Source organism: Phyllobates terribilis, unplaced genomic scaffold, assembly GCF_046119375.1.
Source record: "Phyllobates terribilis strain yellow unplaced genomic scaffold, ASM4611937v1 Scaffold_8__6_contigs__length_399053987, whole genome shotgun sequence".
Lineage (NCBI taxonomy): Eukaryota > Metazoa > Chordata > Amphibia > Anura > Dendrobatidae > Phyllobates > Phyllobates terribilis.
The window spans coordinates 87,170,265-87,193,229 of NW_027362768.1; the positions used below are offsets into that span (position 1 = coordinate 87,170,265).

The 22,965-nt window shown below is 42.5% G+C and overlaps 1 protein-coding gene across 1 annotated transcript in view; it reads right to left on the reverse strand.

Annotated features, from left to right (window-relative positions):
• Window positions 1-206: 206 nt before the first annotated feature.
• LOC141156385 (flavin-containing monooxygenase 3-like) overlaps window positions 207-22,965 on the reverse strand; it is a 45,957-nt gene continuing 23,198 nt past the window's right edge. Inside the window, exons 5-8 of the mRNA XM_073642583.1 lie at window positions 19,115-19,311; window positions 8,379-8,734; window positions 7,598-7,670; window positions 207-552 (exon numbers count right to left, since the gene is read on the reverse strand). Of these exons, the coding sequence (XP_073498684.1) occupies window positions 207-552; window positions 7,598-7,670; window positions 8,379-8,734; window positions 19,115-19,311 (972 nt within the window). The remainder of the gene's footprint in view (window positions 553-7,597; window positions 7,671-8,378; window positions 8,735-19,114; window positions 19,312-22,965) is intronic.

The window sequence follows — 22,965 nt, forward strand, 5'->3', positions numbered from 1 at the left end:
AATTTAAAATCTTCAAAACAAAAATAATTTTCCCAAAATTATGACATGATGCAGATAGAAGACGGACATACTGTTATATATAGATGATAGGGTTGGGAAAAAAAGAAAAAGAAATTCATGTTAACAAAGTGTTACATGTTACGCTGTTTTGTGTATAGCAGTGGATAACCTGATTTTCTGTTTAATCAATGGCATGCACATTTTTATTAAGCCATTAGGGCAACTGCTAGTAGTATGATGCAAAGGCAAAATATCCAAGGCAGAAAGGATATCCAATGGGGTTTTGTATTTTGTTTTACCACCCTTGTTTTTAAAGGCTTTTCAATTCGATCCCATTGGGTAAGAATTGCTTCTCTGGCTCCAGCCCATTTTCCTGGACCAGTCAGACGGAATTGGTAAGAATTACAGGGTCCAAAAAAAACCTTCCATGCCAAAACTGGGTCTTTTAGAAACAACTTCCATATGTTTAGCTTCACTCCAATATCTGAGGCTAGATCATCCATGTACGAGATGTAATCTGTACGACGAAAGTTATTCTCAGCTGTTGCAAACCTTATTATATAAAGAAAAGTGAAAATGAATGTTTTGTACATCATCACATGAATAGAAGTTCAACATGTCTGTAAAATTAATTCCTTTTGTATGTGAAAATGCTATTTTCGCCACCTTACATTCCTTGCAGAAATTAATCACTCCCTTCTTGTAGTAAAAACAAAAGCACCTTGCAGTATAATCCCTCCAAAAGACTGGGAAAAGATTTTTCAGGGAAAAATGTAGACCCAGATTCATAAAGAATGGCATTTTTCATGCTAGACTTGATGAGGAGGCGTGGAGGAGTGCAAGGTGCCCGATTCATGAAGAGGCACTTGCAAAAGAATCTCAAAGTGGCATGTGCTTCCCATAAACCTTATTTTTGTCGCGGACTGTATTAAGTTTTTTGGCATAAAGAATGCTACCTTTTGTCATGAATTTGACAAGCTTTGATCACTATACCCCATCACGCCCTTGTGCTTTCCCAGCTTCATTCACTTAATGATAATAATCTTTTTATTTATATAGCGCAAACATATTCCCCAGCGCTTTACAATTCAGACAATTTACAGACATTATCGGCACAGTCCCCACTGGGGCTCACAATCTACAGTATATTCCCCATTAGTATGTCTTTGGACAAAAATGGAACAAAGACATCACAAAAGCTGGACAAAAATGGAACAAACATCAATCTTTGTTCCATTTTTGTCCAGCTTTTGTGATGTCTAACATTTAAGAGCAGCCTTCTGGTGTAAAAGTGGTGTCAAATCAGGGCTTCAGAGAAATATGTACCTTGCTACAAATGTGGAGTCAGGATCTGATTCATGCTGCCTGCAGTTTGGGCGGCATGAATCAACTGACAGGTTCCCTTTAAAACTATATGTCACACCGGTGACTCACACTGGCGGCAAGCATTGCCCTACTCACTGGGATCACCATTCTGCTCTCCCCAGTCTAGGGCTGTCTCGCTGAGCTGCTTTTTGAAGTATTTCCAACACTGCTGCATCCTCCTGCTGCTGTTGAATCTCCACCTGGCTATAGGAAGGCACGTCCAGACTCTGTGTCCTGCAAAGATTAGCTTCCCTGGCCTATCCCCAAGCAGTAGGGGGTATATCAGGCTGCTCTTCCCACCAATCCTTGCCTGATCCAAGGTTCTACAGTTCCTGTCTAGTTTCCTGTAAGGTGCTCTCTGGTATTGTCTCTCCTGTTTTCTGACCTGGCTAGTCTACTCATTTATGCGATGTCCTCCACTCCTGACCTCTGCTACATATATTGAACCTGTGCTGCCTTCCCTGACCTCGGATTGTCTGACCACATCCTCGTCTTCATCCATCTGTACTTCATTCTTGTGTCTCTGATCCTCTGGTCAACTGCTGCAGACCTGGAGACTGTCTTGGAGTGGAATCTGGTGACTACCTGTGGCCAAGCCTATCTTCACCATCAGAGGCTCTAGTGAGCACCAGGTAGTCACTTAGTTATGCCCCTCCAGAGTAAGACCAGCCTGGGACACAATGGGTTACACTAAAGATGCTAATAAAAAGTCCATATGTGTGCATACTATGTACATAAAACTCACACATCCTTGCTACTTCTAGAAATGCAGCTGCTTTGTACACATGCTTCCAACAAACCAACATGTACATATAGGCATATGTGAACACATAAGTACAGTATGTTGGCTACACAGAGGAGCTTGGTATCATTTACAAACATAACATTCTGTTACTTGTTTCAAGCTGTGAGAAGACAGGTGGTACTAATTCTAAGTGATAGACCTTTTGTGGTGGCAGTTTTCACAGTCAGAACATACAGTACAAACTTTAAAAGTTGCCAATATTTTGAAAAAGTTCCAGGAATACTTTTGGCATGAGAGAGTGTGCTGCAAATAATTATTCTGATGATGCATTCATGTACTGATGGAGCTTCTGGTGCTGTATTACTTCATAGATTGTAAGCTTACAAGCAGACCCCTCACTCATTGTGATATCTGTTGATTTAATGTGTTATTCTGCAATGTCTTTGTCTGCACAAATCCCCTCTAAAATGTAAAGTGCTGCAAAATATATGGGCGCTATAGAAATAAAATAAAAAAAAGAAGGGAGACCGTGATTTGTTCTATACACTGCAATACTACTGTAGTATATGCAAACAAACAAACAAACAAACAAACAAACAAACAAACAAACAAACAAACAAACAAACAAACAAACAAACAAACAAACAAACAAACAAACAAACAAACAAACAATCTCAGGTTCAAGTTCATAGGGGACTAAGTAAAAAATAATGAACACCATAAAAGCAAAACTCTAAAAAACAATGAATGAATTGAGTTTCTTCACCGCAGGTTTAAGTTGGGGCGCCATTTCAATTTTCGATTTAGGCAGCAAAAAAGCTAGAATAGGTCATTAGTACAATTATGTGCTGCTAGACACAGGAGGTAACAATGAAACAATAACTTTTTCTCTGTAGCAAGTCCAGTGGGAATAAGATCTGTCCAATGCCCTACTGCTTTTTCAGTGAGTGTGAATAATGGCCAGCACAGGCACTGAGACATCTTGTCAAGAGTAAAAGACGTCATAAACTGAATCAGCCTATTACTGCCGACAAATAATCTGACTAACAGTGCAGGCCATTACTATCACTCATCTGAAAAGCAGTGGACATAACACTTGTACATTTTGCTTACTGTAGTGCTCACCACTCACTAGTCTGCCGGCTCCCAGTCACTATGCTGCTGCAATGACCGTTACCTTCTCAGGAGTGGTGTCAGTCAGGCACAGCGGCATCCCCCACATGTTCCTCTCATGCAGACAGTGGGAGGAGAGGCGTCTTTTAGCAGATGCTCAGAGTGCAGTCAGATAATTTAGAAGTCATCTTAAAAGGAGCAAGACGTCTAAAGTATCAAGCAGCCCCAAACAGCCTCTTGAACACCAGCCCGAGGGGAAAATGTCCCTCTACCCCAGCCCATCCCGCCCCTGAGTACAAGCAAAAAGGTTCAAGTTCCTTAAGGGGACTAAAAAATAAAGGAAAAATGAAAAGAAAGTTTCTAAATAAAAAAAATTCTATAATAAAAAAAAAAGTTTTAAATGGTCACCCTTTTGGCCCCTCAAAAATAAGAGAAATTAATGAATAAAAAGCATTTAGTATCATTTTGTCTAAAATAGGCCAATCAAAAGAAAATTTAAACCATACATTAAACACTGAAAAAGAAAAAAAGGGAAATTCCTGATTTGCCATTTTTACGGTGGCCGCACTTCCCAAGAGAAGTGCAATATAAAGCAATTAAAATATAATATGTACCCATAAACTACAAATACATTTTTCTCATGACTAAAATAATTATACTGACCTGAAGAATCATGCTTCAAAGTCATTTTTACTACATAATAAATGCCATAAGAACAAAACCCACAAAATGGGTTGTTTTCCCACGAACAAAAGTTAATTTTAAAAATTGTCTGTCTGACCATGTACAGAATATACCACAGCTCCTGGGCAGGGGAGGAAGCAAAAGACAATACAGACATTACAGCAGGGGATCGCAGAGGATTCATTTTTTGAGGTAAAACATTTCACTGCCTGTTTTTAAACAATATTTTATCTCACAAAATGAATTCTCTGTGATCCCGTGCTGTAATGTGTGTATTGTCTTTTGCTTCCTCCCCTGCCCAGGAGCTGTGGTATGATCAGACCATGTTCCTGCATGGTCAGACATAGCCAATTTTTTTGTTCGTGGGAAAATCCCTTTAAGTTTTTTCGTAATTTCACTGCACTTGGAATTTTCCCTTTTTTCCAATGCATTAAATGGTGACATGAATACTGTGTTTCAAAACTACAACCTGTCCTGCAAAAAAAACAAGCCCTCATGTGGCTACGGAACAACAAAAAAAGGGTATTGCTCTTTGTACAAGAGGAGGAAAAAACTAAAGGAGAAAAGCAAAACCATTCCTGGGACCTTAATGGGTTAGTAAAATAGTAAAACAATGCACTGGTAAAATTTTAATGTTTTTTTCAAAGTAAAAGGCGGTCCAAGAATTATTCCTCTTTCAGGAGAGAGACTTGAATTTCCTGTGCAAGGGCCTGCTAAGCATTTACCTGCCTTGAGCGAAGGTCCACTCCCAACCTGGTTTGACCCTCCATTTTATAAATTATGCATGCAGGGGCCAAGCCATTAGTATGACCATTCATTTTTCGGTCACCGTTGATCCTATCAACTTTATATGTTACTTTTTGTGTTTACCATATTGTCCAAACCTTGGAAAACATAATAAAGATTTGATTCCTGGTTCAATTACCCTCTCCAAACATGTGAGATAGTGATGAATAACATTACAACAGCTTTTTATGTTCTCAGGTGTGACATGCAGGCTTTGCCCGCACATAATGCCCCATGCAGGATGTCACCCCCCCATATAATGCCACATGCACGATGTCACCCCCCCATATAATGCCACATGCAGGATGTCACCTCCCCTCCATATAATGGCCCATGAAGGATATAACCCCCCCATATAGTTCCCCATGCAGAATGCCACCTCCCCCCATATAATGCCCCATGCAGGATGTCACCCTCCCCCCATATAATGCCCCATGCAGGATGTCACCTCTCCCCCATATAATGCCCCAAGCAGGATGTCACCTCCCCCCTTATATAATGCCCCATGCAGGATGTCACCCCACCATATAATGCCCCATGCAGGATATCACCCCCCCCATATAATGCCCCATGCAGGATGTTACCTCTCCCCCCATATAATGCCTCATGCAGGATGTCACCTCCCCCCCATGAAGGATGTCACCTCCCCCTCATATAGTGGCCCATGCAGGATGTCACCCCCCATATAATGCCCCATGCAGGATGTCACCCCCCCATATAGTGCCCCAATGCATTAAAAAAAAAATCAAATACTCACCTCACTTCTCACTTTCTGCCGCTGCTCTTCCGCGGCTGCTGCACTGTGACTTCTCAGGAGAGGGTGCGGTGGAAAGAAGTCATCATGCCCTATGACCTGAGACATAACAGTGCAGTAGCCACGGAAGATGCAGGACCTGCTGCGGAGACACGGGGAGAGGTAAGTATTGTGCCGGGGCCCTGAGCAAGCGCGGGAGGGGGAGTAAGCCGGGCGCTGGCACCGCTCTTCTCCGCTCACAGGTTCCATAGCGCGCTGGGGTGCTGACGCCGGGTCTGGGGATATTATTACAGAACGTAGGACACCCCTCTTGCGGGAAACCTGTTAGCACAAAATGACTGTTCAATCCAAGTAAGGTGCTTCGTTGATTGGCAGATCTGGTTTTATAAAGCCAGAGAAGGGCAGAGATGAATGGAAAATAAATTGGTCGGCAGGTGCACTTATTTACACTGCTCAAAAAAATAAAGGGAACACTCAAATAACACATCCTAGATCTGAATGAATGAAATATTCTCATTGAATACTTTGTTCTGTACAAAGTTGAATGTGCTGACAACAAAATCACACAAAAATCATCAATGGAAATCAAATTTATTAACCAATGGAGGCCTGGATTTGGAGTCACCCCCAAAATTAAAGTGGAAAAACACACTACAGGCTGATCCAACTTTGATGTAATGTCCTTAAAACAAGTCAAAATGTAGCTCAATATTATGTGTGGCCTCCACGTGCCTGTATGACCTACCTACAATGCCTGGGCATGCTCCTGGTGAGGTTGCGGATGGTCTCCTGTGGGATCTCCTCCCAGACCTGGACTAAAGCATCCGCCAACTCCTGGACAGTCTGTGGTGCAACGTGACGTTGGTGGATGAAGCGAGACATTATGTCCCAGATGTGCTCAATCGGATTCAGGTCTGGGGAACGGGCGGGCCAGTCCATAGCTTCAATGCCTTCATCTTGCAGGAACTGCTGACACACTCCAGCCACATGAGGTCTGGCATTGTCCTGCATTAGGAGGAACCCAGGGCCAACCGCACCAGCATATGGTTTCACAAGGGGTCTGAGGATCTCATCTCAGTACCTAATTGCAGTCAGGCTACCTCGGCGAGCACATGGAGGTCTGTGTGGGCCTCCAAAGAAATGCCACCCCACACCATTACTGACCCACTGCCAAACCGGTCATGCTGAAGGATGTTGCAGGCAGCAGATCGCTCTCCACGTCATCTCCAGACTCTGTCACGTCTGTCACATGTGCTCAGTGTGAAGCGGCTTTCATCGGTGAAGAGCACAGGGCGCCAGTGGCGACTTTGCCATTCCTGGTGTTCTGTGGTAAATGCCAAGCGCCCTGCACGGTGTTGGGCTGTGAACACAACCCCCATCTGTGGACGTCAGGCCCTCATACCACCCTCATGGAGTCAGTTTCTAACCGTTTGTGCAGACACATGCACATTTGTGGCCTGCTGGAGGTCATTTTGCAGGGCTCTGGCAGTGCTCCTCCTGTTCCTCCTTGCACAAAGGCGGAGGTAGCAGTCCTGCTGCTGGGTTGTTGCCCTCCTACGGCCCCCTCCACGTCTCCTGGTGTACTGGCTGTCTCCTGGTAGCGCCTCCAGCCTCTGGACACTACGCTGACCGACACAGCAAACCTTCTTGCCACAGCTCGAATTGATGTGCCATCCTGGATGAGCTGCACTACCTGAGCAACTTCTGTGGATTGTAGAGTCCATCTCCTGCTTCCACGAGTGTGAAAGCACAACCAACATTCAAAAGTGACCAAAACATCAGCCACAAACCATTGATAATGAGATGTGGTCTGTGGTCCCCACCTGCTGAACCACTCCTTTATTGAGTGTGTCTTGATAATCGCCAATAATTTACATTTATTGTTTATTCCATTTGCACAACAGCATGTGAAATTGATTGACAATCAGTGTTGCTTCCTAAGTGGACAGTTTGATTTCACAGAAGTTTGATTTACTTGGAGTTATATTCTGTTTAAGTGTTCTCTTTATTTTTTTGAGCAGTGTATGTTTGGCCACACCAAGGGTGCACAGAGTGGTTGTACTTTGTTTGAATAATTGAATAATCACTGTGTGTGCAGTGTATGAACGCAGCCTAAGGGTCTATAAATTGGGATAAGTCTGTAAACTAACCATTTCTTTCTAAGCCGTTCATCCTTTAGCATCTCATTTCTTATTCCTTCAGAGTTTGGAAGTTTGTGTACTCCTGAAAAACAAATAATATTTAAAGAATAAAAATTACTAGTTTATACCAAAGACAACTTTGTTTATAATGGTATTTTCTCATATAAGGGTTTACATGGAATCTGTCAGCAGTTTTTTTCTATTTAATCTGAAAGCAGCATTATATAGGGGCAGAAAGCCTGATTCCATGGATGCGTCACTTGCTCAGCAGCTTGCTGTAGTTTCAATACAATCAGTGTTATATCAGCAGTAGTGTTGAGCGAGTATGTTCTATTAACCCTTTCGCCGAGTATGCTCGGGCCGAGCTCTGAGTATTTACAGCTGCTCGGAGATATATTTGAATCGCTCCCGTGTGCATGATTTGCGACTGGTTGACAGTTTTAATACATGTGAGGCATGTCTATTTCTTACACATTCCTCACATATAATAAAGCTGTCAAACGGTTGCAAATCATGCACACGGAAGCGATTCAAACATATCACCAAGCAGCTGTAACTACTCGGTGCTCGCCGGAGCATACTCGGAACAGAACATACTCGCTCAACACTAATCAGCAGGAGATTTATCACTGCAAGACTAAGTGTTGAGTGCCAAGCAGTCCAACTAATCTGTGGAACCCACTCCCACCACTGATTGGCCGCTTGTTGACTATGTAAAGTGTACACATGAAGCTGCCAATTAGGGGTGTAGGTGGGATCTGCTAGCAGATTCCCTTTAAAAATGACTTACCCTTGAACAGTTTAGTGGCCCATCGAGACTGAAGTTCAGCCACCACCATGGTTGGCCCAATAGGGAGGACAAATGCAATGAATGCTATTGTAGGCTTTTCAATCCCCAGAGGGATTATCTTTTTATAAAACGATCCTTTATTTTCATCCTTTTCAACAATAGCTTCATCCAGAAAAGGGAAACTGTAGTCATAACCTGTGGCGAGCAAAACGATGTCAAGATTGTCGACAACAGATCCATCTTCAAAGTGGACAGATGTCTCTGTGAACTTTTTCACATGTGGCTTGATCATGATTGAACCAGACAAAATACGGCTTGGAAGTTCTTCATTCACCAAAGGCTCTTTCCATACAGATCTATGATTAAATCAATACTAATATGAGCAAAGTTAAATACAGGAGCATGCAATAACCAATTGTACAAAAGTGAAGTATTTAGTAAAACAAATTGCAGCATGTGTATATCACATTATTTAATAAAACCATAATATTTATAGGGTTCCCTTGAACAAGTTAGTCACACTTACTACTTAAATCGCAACTGCTGTAATGCCTAGGCTACAGCCAATTACTAGACTCAAGGCTGAAGACAGCCAATGTAAATGCTAAGTGCCGTTGAGTACAGTGATTGGTTGCAGCCATCATATGTGCTGTGGTTGTGACATCAACACTGCAGTTTGTCAGCAAAGACAGTTCAGGAGCAGATACTCATTGCTGGTCCTGCAAAGGGCAAGTAACTCTGATTTTATTTTTAGATATGGCAAAACAATTGGCCATGAAAAACATGTAAAATAAGAAAATCCTTTTAATTCTTGAAAATCCTTAAAATTGTAAGCCCAAATGAGGAGAGAGACAATTTATTTTTTGTGCAATATTAAGGAGTATGATTGGTTTCAACTAGAGCGAGCACTAAAATGCTTGGGTTTTCGTTACTCGGGTCGAGCAAATCATAGTGCTTGTATGCTCGACCCGAGTATCGAGTATAATGGAAGTCAAGGGGAAACTCGAGCTATTTTGTGGTGACCCCCTGTAGGTCTGGAGGGGTCTAAAAATTGCTCAAATTGATGGAAACAGCACTGAAATTGCATATGAATAGCATGAGGAAGACCTCTGGAAGCATCTTCGAATCCCAGGTAGCTGCTGGGAGCAATGTTGTCAGAGTATTATGCCACTTTTACGTGCTGACAATAAAACATACAAAACCGAAGCTAAAATGGATTTTGCTTGAAAAAACGTTAAGACACATTTATTCCAGGATAATGACTTATTTATTTTGCCTTATATACACACACACACACACACACACACACACACGAACAAAAATGCTCCCCCCCACACCTATGTCTATCTTCACACGTGTGTTTTTGCACGGTTGCATTGCTTTCAATGGTAAAAAAAAAAAAAAAAAAAAAAAACACATTCAGCAGTACATGTAATTTTAACATTTTAATCCCTTTACGACTTTAGGATTTTCTGTTTTTGCATTTTCGTTTTTTGCTCCCCTTGTTCCCAGAGACATAGCGTTTTTATTTTTTGGGCAATATGGCCATGTGAGGGCTTATTTTTTGAGGGACGAGTTGTACTTTTAAACGCCATTACTAGTTTTACCATATTGTGTACTGGAAAAAAATTCCAAATGCGGTGAAATTGCAAAAAAAATGCTATCCCACAGTTTTTTTATTTTTTTTTTACACTTTTTGCTTGCTTCTATAGTCTCCATAGGAGACTAGAAGCAGCAACTGTCTGATCGCCTCTGCTACATAGAGGTGATAAAAAGATCACCTCTATGTAGCAGAAATGCTCCTGTGATATGAGCGCCGACCACTAGGTGGCGCTCATAGTGATCTTTACATGACAACCACTGGGGTCGGGTGTGGACCCAGGGTTGTCATGCCCACCCATCAGTGACCCACGATCACGTGATGGGGGTCACTGATGGGTGGGGTAAGTGACGCGCTTCCGGCGCGGCGCTGTTAAATGCCGATGTCAGAGATCGACAGCGGCATTTAACTGGTTAACAGCAGCGGGTGGATTGCGATTCCACCCGAGGCTGTTGCGGGCACATGTCAGCTGTAAGAATCAGCTGACACGTGCCCAGTTCAGTGCGGGCTCACCGCCGGAGCCCTCACTGAACCGGGGGTGATGGCCTGGGGCGTACTAATACGCCCCAGGCCAGTAAGGGGTTAATACCTTATCTGGCCACGTGGTGTAGGAGACATGATCATACACATCCTGTTTCATTTATGAAGGAGGGACTCTGAAAGTCCCACTTTTTTTTCAGGGCCATCAGGTGGCCCTCACTATTGTCAGAGGGCCATTCGGCAGCCCTCATTCAAATTTCAGAGGGTCAGCAGCCAACCCTCACTAAGCATTTTTGGAGGGCCAGCAGCCGGCTATGCTTTGCTACTGCAATATAATGTATCCATCTGTGGTGGTCAAATTTTCTTTTTCGTATATATTCTGTAGAGTTTGAAATTTGGAGCCACCAGGTGGCCATTACAATTTATAGAATGCCAGCAGGCGGTCTCTACTATTTTTAGACAGCCATCAGGCATCTTACAGAAAGATGCGACCAGGATAGAACTTTTTCTTAAAGCACATCATTCAACTGTTTACTTTAAATGGAATGAGGCCTTCAAATAAAGGCACGGAGTGCCTCGACTGTGTGCAAGGCATAATGAAATGTGAAGATTCCTAAAGTATTTTGGATTGGAATGTAGTGCCCAGTTTTAGAAATCTGGGTTTTTCCTCCTGGAAGACCCATGACCTAGGATGCAATGACCCCAAACATACTTCAAGAAGCACCTATAAATGGATAGTCACAAAGCATCAGAGTTCCAGCTCCAGTAGCATAAAAAGTCTCTTGCCACTACCTCTTACATATAGAAACTACAGAGAAGCTAATGAACACATTAAGTCAGTTAATTTTGGCTGCTTTGATGAATTTCTGAGTACAGATCACACTAAAAAAACTCACAAATCAGATACCTGCGTTTAGTATAGGGACAGGTGCTAGGTAACAGCAGTATTCATAGGGAATAGAATATAATTATTTATTCTGAGTACAGATCACCGTAAAAATGATTAATCTGTCAATGATTTTTTTGCAAGAAAGCAATCAAGTTATAGACAGTGTAAGAGATGTATGTGACCAGATTGAACACTCATGTCCTGCAGATGATAGCTTCATTTAGTATAGGGACAGGTGCTAGGTATCATCTGCAGGAAATGAGTGTACTCAGAAATTCATGTAAGCAGGCAGGGTTGCTTGCACTCTGCCACAATTTGGTGCTACCACGTACAAAAAACACCTAATAGCTGCATGTAGTATATGGACAGGTGCTAGGTAAAAGTGGCATTAATAGGGAATAGAATATAATTTTTTTTTAGTTGCAGTTCGGTTCGGTTCAAGCCTCTTTAATTGTAAGCAGAGAGTGTTTCAGTAGACAGAGAAGTGGGATGGTTACGCTGATTATAGTGTCATCACTGCTCACCATCTTGGTCAAGTCCTCCAAGTTTTGGAGAATGGCACAGATGTCACATTCATGCCCACTCATCAGCTCTTATGTGCGGTGGCTGACCAGAATACCCAAGGGTATGTTGAAGCTAGTATTCACCTACTGTCCTCTGCTTCTCACAAAGCCTTGCCAACATATGTAACATTGAGTTCCAACACATGGTGACATTGTGCACCACTCAGTGAGTTGGAAGTTGCAAATGCTGCTGAAGCACTGCCATGGCAGCGGAAGCTGTAGCTGACTTGTGGAAATGGACAGAGACACAGCATACTTTCACAAGATGCTCAGGCAGATAAGGGTAGTTTTTGTGAAACCACTGAACCACTAAGTTGAGCACATTGGGTAGGCATGGCATGTGTGCAAGGTTGCCAAGCTTCAGAGCCACCACCAGGTTATGGCCATTGTCACATGACCTTGCCTGGCCGTAGGTTCTGGGACGCCATGAGTTTGCTGAAAGCTTCCGTCTCCACAAGCCTAAACAGCAACATATCCAGTGCAAGCAGTCTTGAAATGTGGCCGGTTAGTATTGTGGCCTGTGGGTGGGTAGATGTATATTTACGTTTGCATTCCAAGGACTGGGGTTTTGACAACTGAAAGATGCACTGGAGGTGTGCAATGACAGGTGCTGGGTGAGAGACATCTTTGCCTGCATCATGAACAGGGGATTGGCATGCAAGCACAACAGGAGAAGAGGCATTGGTGTCGCCCTCAGACACAGTTTGTGGACCCTGACGTTCGGCCCAACTAGTTGGGTGCTGTAACATCCCTGGTGGCGTGCTGGCATGGCTTACCATCTCCCACCATGCAAGACGGCCAACTTACCCGTCAGTCCAGGCTACGCACTATGCTCCTCTACTTGCTGTGTGCATGTCTCTTGTCTGCTGGCTTAGGGCGGCGGCGCTGGAACTTCCTGAATCTTAAAGGAACAGCAGTCCTAATCTGTCCCCAGCCTATTGCTGTGAGGCACTGGATACTTAAACCACCTCCACCCAGTGGGAGGTGCCTGAGCAACACTATCTTTCAGTGTGTTCTCTGCAACTGCCGAGTTGCCAGGTCCTGCCTGTTTCTGCCACCCTGGGGTCTGAGTACCCAGGCCTGTACCCGTGTTCTGTATCTTTTCTGTTCTGCCATCCTGGTGGCTGTATGCCAAGGCCCGTACCCGTTTCTTGTTCCTGTGTCAGTTCCTGTCTGAACTGTGTCCTAGCCCGTTAACTGTTTAGTCTCTATGATCCATCCTTCCCTTTATCTCCTGTGTCTGCCCCAGTACCCTTATCATATCTTGCAGTGTTTGTACCAGAACTTAGCTCCTGTCTCTGTACTTCAGCTTGTGAGTGTGTCCACTCGTTACTTCATAGCAAGTACCTTGTGTGAATCTGGCTCTTTCAGTCCCATTTCCCTGATACAGAGGTTTACTTTGTATACTTGCTATACCCCTGTGCTTTCCTGTACCTGTCTGCTCCTTGTGAACAGAGCCCTGTCTCGCCTGGCCGCGCTCTGCAGTATTCCCGCCTGGCTGCACCTGCGGCTCTGCTCTGCCCTGCTCCACTTCAGGTCCACACCTGCGGCTCTGCTCTGCCCTGCTCTTCTCCTCTCCGCTTCCTTCCTACACCTACGGCTCTGCTCCCGTGTCCCAGTCTGTACTGGTCCCTATCCAACCTGTCTACCTGCCAGTACCTGCCTGTCTGTATACCAGCCATGTCCGCCAGTACCAGCCTGCCAGTACCCGCCTGTCTGTATACCAGCCAAATCTGCCCGTTCCTGCATACCCCGGTGTCGGTCAACAGCTGTGTGACAGAGTTCTGCCCTGGTGTGGCACCTGGGTCACCTCCTTTGTCCCTCCTCGGATCGCGAAGTCGATTGAGCCGCCCTGCGTCCGGGGTTGGATTGGGCGAGGCCCCTTAGTTACGGCCCAGTGGGACCACAAACCAGCTCACGCCAATCAGTCTGAGTGTGAGCGTAACAGGTGCTCTACTGTCATGTGTCTGAGCATGCTGGTGGTGGTCAGGCTGATAGTTTTGCTGCCCCTGCTCATGAGCCAGCCATCCTGCAGCAGCTTTGATCATGCAGCTCCAGCTTTCATAATTCCATAATACCTACATCGGCCTCCTGATGAACCAGACACCGTTGGGGAAACGCGTTGAGGCGCTAATATGATACAAGATAAGTCTATCAATTTTCTTTTTGTCAAAATGTCTATCAATATCTCCTGTATACTTTGATTAGAAATAGGAGCAACTCTGTATTAGACCAGGCAGTCACCTTATTACCCTGTTTAGATCACCTGATAGGGATTAACAGGGAGAGACAGGGACAGCCATCGCTGAGTGGGGGCTCCAAATACCCAATTTTAGGGTGCCAACCTCCACGCTAGGCAGGATTTAATTAGTGGCATATCAGGGCTTGTCGATACCATCATATCACTTTGGGAGCCCTTATTGTCTTCTAATAAGACAACAAGATATTTTAATACATGGGATTTTTTGGTGTGTGTTTTTTTTTAATCAACTAAATAAAACCTATTTTTTTTTTAGAGGGAATACATGTTCACGTATTAGCAATCTCCTCATACATATTGAATACTTTTCTCCAGTGGGACCATAAACCAGCTCACGCCAATCAGTCTGAGTGTGAGCGCAACAGGTGCTTTACTGTCATGTGTCTGAGCATGCTGGTGGTGGTCAGGCTGATAGTTTTGCTGCCCCTGCTCATGCTGGCATGGCAAATGTTGCAAATGGCCTTTTTTGGGTTAACTGGGCAGTCTTTAAAAAAGCACCATACACTGGAAGACCTAACCATTGGACTGGCAACTTCCCTTGTGTTGGTGTTTTGGGGAGCAGTTGCCTGCCTTGTGTCTCTGGCCACCCGACTGCCTCTTCCTGCTTGCTGTGGTGTTGCAGATCCCTCCCCCTCTGCACTGCTGTCCTCACTCTGCATGTCACCTTGCCAGGTTGGGACAGTGATTTCATTAACCACCTCGTCTTTCACTTCCACACCCTGGTCCTCCTCCTGATTTGCTGGTAATTGTGTCTCATCATTATCCACCTCTTGCGACAGTAATTGCACTTTACTACCTACAGTCGCCTTCTTGTCACTGTGGCTGCTCAAATATTTGGGCATTGGGCATATCCGATCTCCTCATGTCCCACTTAAAGTGGGCAGAGCGAGAGGCCTGAATCTATAAATGGAGTCTTTGGAGCGTCCAAGTGTGGAATCACTTGCTTCCAGGCACTCGGCATGGTGGAAGAAAGGAGGGTCATGGTGAAGATTATGTGTTCCAGGCTCATGGCTACTGAGACTGTAGCATGAAGAAGACAGGGTGGTGCTGGCAAACTGACTGGAAGCATTATCTGCTATCCAATCAACAACCTTTTCACACTGGTCTGGCTTCAAGAGTGGTGTTTTGCATCCCACTAAAAAGTGGAATAGGAAGCTAGGTCGACTTGTGTGTGTGTTTTGCTCCCGCAGTAGGCGCAATTTCACCTTGTCCATAGCCCTCGGCCTCTGCACTCACCATCAGCATCACGTCCACTTCCCCATCCCTTACCACATGCCTTGCCCATTTTAAAGTACGCATGATATTTCCCTGCTGAGAAGACTGTGCAATATTTTTATCACAGTAAAATTTGCCCACCTCAGATCGACTTGTAACAGTGCAATAGCAATATAGCGAGGCTACTGGTTACCGGCCAAGTTTGGATTTATGTTTTGAACGCACAACTGCCATAATTTAAATAATGCAGAATATTTTGATGCTGAGAAAACTTTTCAGCATTTGTATCACAGAAAATTTAGCACACCTTAGATGGACTCTTTTCTGTCTTTGCACTATATAGTGATACTATTCCAAATAAGCAAGTCTACCTTTATGCTTTTAAACACACAAATGGAGCAGTATTCTTTGGCTTAGAAAATTTTGATACTGAGAAATGTTTGTAGTATTTGTATCACAAAAAAATTACCACACCTCAGATGGACTCTTTTCAATCTTTGCACTATATAGTGATGCTATTCCAAGCAACCAAGTCTGGCTATATGCTTTTAACGCACAACTTGAGTAGTGTAAATGGTGTATAATACAGTTAGGTCCATATATATTTGGACAGAGACAACATTTTTCTAATTTTGGTTCTAGACATTACCACAATGAATTTTAAACAAAACAATTCAGATGCAGTTGAAGTTTAGACTTTCAGCTTTCATTTGAGGGTATCCACATTAAAATTGGATGAAGGGTTTCAGCTCCTTAAAATGTGCCACCCTGTTTTTAAAGGGACTAAAAGTAATTGGACAATTGACTCCAAGGCTATTTCATGGACAGGTGTGGGCAATCCCTTCGTTATGTCATTCTCAATTAAGCAGATAAAAGGCCTGGAGTTGATTTGAGGTGTGGTGCTTGCATTTGGAAGGTTTTGCTGTGAAGTAAACATGCGGTCAAAGGAGCTCTCCACGCAGGTGAAACAAGCCATCCTTAAGCTGCAAAAACAGAAAAAACCCATCCGAGAAATTGCTACTATATTAGGAGTGGCAAAATCTACAGTTTGGTACATCCTGAGAAAGAAAGAAAGCACTGGTGAACTCATCAATGCAAAAAGACCTGGGCGCCCATGGAAGACAACAGTGGTGGATGACCGCAGAATAATCTCCATGGTGAAGAGAAACCCCTTCACAACAGCCAACCAAGTGAACAACACTCTCCAGGAGGTAGGCGTATCAATATCCAAATCTACCATAAAGAGAAGACTGCATGAAAGTAAATATAGAGGGTTCACTGCACGGTGCATGCCACTCATAAGCATCAAGAATAAAAAGGGTAGACTGAACTTTGCTAAAAAACATCTAAAAAAGCCAGCACAGTTCTGGAAGAACATTCTTTGGACAGATAAAACCAAGATCAACCTCTACCAGAATGATGGAAAGAGAAAAGTATGGTGAAGGCGTGGTACAGCTCATGATCCAAAGCATACCACATCATCTGTAAAACACGGCGGAGGCAGTGTGATGGCTTGGGCATGCATGGCTGCCAGTGGCACTGGGTCACTAGTGTTTATTGATGTTGTGACACAGGACAGAAGCAGCCAAATGAATTCTGATGTATTCAGAGCCATACTGTGTGCTCAGTTCCAGCCAAATGCAGCCAAACTGATTGGTCGTCGTTTCATACTACAGATGGACAATGACCCAAAACGTAAAGCCAAAGCAACCCAGGAGTTTATTAAAGCAAAGAAGTGGAATTTTCTTGAATGGCCAAGTCAGTCACCTGATCTCAACCCAATTGAGCATGCATTTCACTTGTTAAAGACTAAACTTCAGACAGAAAGGCCCACAAACAAACAGCAACTGAAAAGCACCGCAGTGAAGGCCTGGCAGAGCATCAAAAAGGAGGAAACACAGCGTCTGGTGATGTCCATGAGTTCAAGACTTCATGCAGTCATTGCCAACAAAGGGTTTTCAACCAAGTACTAGAAATGAACATTTTATTTACAATTATTTAATCTATCCAATTACTTTTGGTCCCTTTAAAAACAGGGTGGCACATCTTAAGGAGCGGAAACTCCTAAACCATTCATCTAATTTTAATGTGAATACCCTCAAATGAAAGCTGAAAGTCTGAACTTCAACTGCATCTGAATTGTTTTGTTTAAAATTCATTGTGGTAATGTCTAGAAGCAAAATTAGAAAAATGTTCTCTGTCCAAATATATATGGACCTAACTGTATGTCTTTTCATAACAATTTGCAGGATTAAGAGCAAAAAGATTGTTAGAAGCCATCAGTAGAGTTATTAGATATGAGTTTCAGCAGCAGAAAGGATGTGCAATGAACCCTACCCTGTCCTACACTCTGCCTCAGGCACAAACTCTCCCTAATTACTGCTAACAGCAGTATTAATATTCAATAGAATGAGTCCTTATAAGCTTTAAAAAAATATTCTCTGAGTAACGAGCATATCGAGCACAGAGATGCACGGGCGAGTGACGAGTAGTGATGAGCGCACTCGCTAATCACTACAAACAACCCCTAGCATCAAGGAGAGTATGACAGATGTGAAGTAATTCTTTAAAATTATGTGATTTATATTAAATTCCACAATGCCGATCTTGAATTGCTGGTAATCATTTTACCTACATCTTAAATGAAATATAAATAAAAAGAGCTAAATATAACATTTACAGCTATGGTCATCTTTGTTTCTTAAAAGACTTCATTTGTTAGATGTTACTACAGTCATGCAAATTAGGATTTTGTTTTTTTTGTCTTTGCATAGGTTTAAAATATTCATGCATCTAGTCTCGCTGCTTAAATGCCAGAGCCATTTGAGTGTATATTCACCAAAATAGGATTTCAAAGCCATAAAATTATGGAAAAGTAGTACAAAAAGTATGCACAGAATGAAAGTGACTATACGCTTAAAAAAGGTTTATCAAGGACTTGGTTTTTTTAAAAAAAAAGACAGGTAGTGTGCTAACTACCGGCATGTTCTAACGGGCGCTGGCTGAGAGTGGTCATTGACTGCTCCTGCCAGTGATTCAGTTGCTTCACGTCAACAAAGCAGCTCTTCCTCTTCCAGGCTGCTCCCTCAATGAGGCATAACTGCCATTGTCATGCTGACAGCTGGCTACCCGCAGCTAGGCAGAGAGGAGCTGTCTGTCAATCAGCATGATGTTGGAAGTCTGCCCATCAACAGAGCAGAGTGGAAAAGAAGACCCTGCTCTGTCAACGTGAAGTCAGGGGAAGCTGCTGAATCGCTGGCAGGAACAGTCTGTGACCTCTCTGTTGGCAGAGATCGGCGTTGGGCACAACAGGCAGGTAGATAGCACCCACTTACAACAGGTAGGTAGGTAGCACCCACTTACAACAGGCAGGTAGGTAGCACCCACTTACAACAGGCAGGTAGGTAGCACCTACTTGCCTGTTTTTTTTTTTTTTTTTAACTATGGGCCTAAAAACTAAGTCTTGGATAAACCCTTTAACACGGCAAGAGGAAGTTTGCACATTTACTACATACAGTGTTGTTAAATAGGTTGAATCTCAGGGTTTGCATTAAGCTCCAGTGCTTTCTCTACTGCAAGAGGCTTCTAATATCTGCATTAAGGACATTTCAATCTAAGCACTGTAAAGATGAATTAAAAATGTAATCCAAATTTTGAACCTATATAAAATTTACAAAAAAGGTGTCAAGGGGGAACAGTCACAATATGAATGCATGTTCTTTCATTTACCCCTCTGGTTGTATGTTGTACAATTTATGGTTAAATTGATCATTCATGTATTTCTTTAGCATCCATCGAGACAGAGCTGCAGGCAATATATTGTTGATCCAACTAGAGAAACGACATATGAATTGCAAATCAAAAGGAAATCCTCCTTTTCCAAGCCGTTGTAAAACCCAAACTCCTTGTCTGGAGCTAAGATATACCTGTGACCAATTGAAAAATAAAGATATGTCAAATAACATAATACTTATCGTTAACAATGCAATGTCAAACTTTAGCTCTCCTTCATACTTCTTTAAAGCAATTTGCCAAACTAACATGGAAGAAGCACATTCTCAGTAAGAAATTAGCATACTGGTAAAGTTGGGTTGCCAACAAACCATTGGTTTAACCAATATTCACATAAGAAGGGTGATGCCAGTTACTATTTTTTCATTGTCATTCTTTTAATTACTAATTAGATTACCAATCTGTAGACCCTGGAGAGAATGGGACTCTAGAACAGACATGCCTGTCACAGGCAACTTACCAATCTTTGGCTGAGAGGAGAAAGGATGTGAAAAGATCAATGGTGGATTCTCACCAAATTCAAATAAGAAGTGGGGACAAGAACATACATGTAGAAGTATTTGTATTGCATCATTAAGACAGCTGAGGAGATGTGGGTTGGTGTCTGCTCTCATTTTGTTACATAGTTTAGAGCATGAATGGCACGGTTTTGTAGATTGGTAGAAGAAGTAGAACTCCACCATGTTGTCCAGTGGTAAGACCTTCTGGTACCCACATAGCTGCACATACTCCAGTCACTTCCTGTACTTTTAGCAGTTCAAATACACCCTACAACATTTGAATTACCATTACTACTATTGGTACTTTCATTACTGCTGGTATTCTTATTAATTCAGTCACTCCTGTCAACACTTGATTATAGTTTCCCCGACTACAGGTCACTCCTACCACTGCTTGTATATTATCATAGCTGGTAGACTATGTAGTGCATGTCCATCTTCTTATCACTTATGCATCGTTATCCAGAACTGTTGATTAGACATGGGCAGATCGATCAGAGGAGGATCGTGTGCGAGTTGAATTTTCTAAAATGATCCGTTTCATACAAATTCAAACATTTTGAGATTCGATTCACAAAAAAAAAAAATTTCCCGCACCATTTCTCACACTGCTGGAACATCAGAGAGTGGTCTAACGTAATTTTGGATTGCTGGGTAGGCTTCCTCATAGTGCCCTACAGTTACAACATTTTACGGATTATCATACTTTGTACAGTGGTGGTCAGTACCTGGGTAATCACAGATCGGTGGTTTCCAGTGGATCACCACTGTTTGTATGACAGTCATTTTCCAACTCCAAGTTCACCGGGTAGGTCTCTCTCTCTTGTAGAGTGTAAGCTCTGGGTTCTTCTGGCTCTCTCATTCTCACTGTCACTCACTTTTAAAATACTTTAATGGTTTAAAATATAAAAAGTAACTTAAAACATTTTGATATTTTTAACTTTTAAACACTAGGGGAAGAATCATTTGAAATGTCCAATGAAAACCTAGTGTACTGATAGTTTTCATTACAACTACAGTAAAAGTGGACAAGATCTGCAAGCATGTGTCTGATGTCATTTCTTCCACTCTGGGTGCTTGCAAAAGGATGAGAGAATGAATTTTTGTATCACAGTGTGGAGCCATTTTGTTGGTGACTACAATGTGATACCTAGATGTGGAGAGTTGGCTGGCAGTGCAATTTCCTTTTGTTGGTGCTGTGCTGCTCACTGTATCACACATAAAATTGGATTATATACATGGCTCTGCTCAATCAGTGTAAATCCTCATTCAGATGTCTGATGCAGTAACCCCTTGACAAAGCTAGATGCAAAACGCACGTTGGGTGGGGTTCTTCATGGCCTGGTGAAATTTGTTACTTTTCCCTTATTGCCACTGTACATTTTTCTACACTCCATACTTATGGAAATATACTAAATTATTCAGTGGTATTTGATATTTTTTAATTACTATTTACATCTATTGTACCTAAACACCTTTTTTACATTAGTATCCATCTGTAACATATTATTGTACCCTCTATTGTAGTTGCTTGTATGTATTCTGGGTCCATTATGGTATTCACCAGCCCTGAATGTCTTGTGTCATGTATATATTTTTTACCTTATTCAATATTAATTGATGTTGAAAAAACTATATTTTTATTCGTATCTTTATGCCTTGCATTTTTTTTTTTTCTATTGGTTTAGTCTTTTTTGTGTAAATTGTGGCTACAGTACATCTCTTGCTCATGATATATTTGCAGGTTTATTTATAACTTTTAAATAAAATAAACTCAAGCATTAAATAAAATGGTGATAAAATACCTTTAAGGCCATTTAATATACTACCTTTGTGCTTCAACATATGTTAAAATGTAACTGTTTCAGGTGACTTTTCAACAGTGGCATAACTGTTTTGCACTGGAGCACACAAGCTTTAACAGCACCCCCAGCTATCATGGGTCTATAATAGTACTGATCTAATATGGACCAGAGTAAGAATGATTTCAAAATTAGAAATATTAATAGTTTATCTTTATCAATTAACAGAATACAAAATGATGGAACAAAAGAGAAATTCAAAATCAATATTTGGTGTGACCACCCTTTACCTTCAAATCATCATCAGAACATCAATTCTTCTAGGTACTAACCATAGTTTTTGAAGGAACTCAATTCTCTAAGATGTTTGGATCATCCTACTTGCTAACTACAGGTCTCCTGTGGATATCGGGTGCACAAATCCTTCTGTCTCTATGAAATTCCAAACAGACCCAATGATGTTGAGATCAGCATTGAAGTCATCAACAAGTTGGCATCATTGGGAATAATTAACACATTGATTGCCATGGAAACTTAGTGCATTATACTTCCCTTAGAAATCAGAAGATGTCCAGCGGAGCCATCAGCTTAGAACTGGCAGCAACCAGTTGGACCCAGCTACACTCATCTACTGGCTAGAAGTGGTCTTTGTGAAAAAACTGTGTCCCAAAACCATACCTTCAATTTGGAAACAAGGCCAAGTGACTCAACTATGCACTCCAACATAGGAACTGGGGTGCAGAAAAATGGCAGCGAGTGCTTTGCACTGATAAGTCAAAATATGAAATCTTTGGCTACAATAGATGGCAGTTTTGCTACAGGGTTTGAGAGCAGAACAATAATGAGTGTCTACAGGCAGTGAAGCATGGGGGAGGTTGCGTGCAAGTTTGGCATGCATTTCAGTACATGCAGTTGGGGATTTGGTCAAGGTTATTTATGTTATCAATGCAGATACTTATCATGCAATACCATCAGGGAGAAGTCGGATTCTGCAACACGACAATGATCTGAAACATACAGCTAGTGATGAGCAAGCACTAAAATGTTCAGGTGCTCGTTGCTTGGGTCAAGCAAATTGGAATGCTCAAGTGCTCGACCCAAGCAATGAGCCCAGTGTAAGTCTATGGGAAACTTGAGCATTTTTCCGCGGCTCCCCCCTGGAGGTCTCCAGGGGGCCTAAAAATTGGCCAAATTGATGAGAACAGTGCTCAAATGACATGGGAACAGCAAGGGGAAGATCCCTGGAAGCATCTCTGACTCCCAGGTCACTGCTGTGAACAATGTTGTCAGAGTATTACGCCACTTTTACAGGCTCGCAATAAAACATACAAAAGCAAAATGGATTTTGCTGGATTTGTACCACAGTAATATCTGATGTGTGACGGGCCGCCCACGGATTTAAGCACTGCCCTTCTAATTTATTATTGCTCAGCGACCACGTGTGAATAGGTTCACTGCCACACTGCTGACAAACTGTAAATGGAGT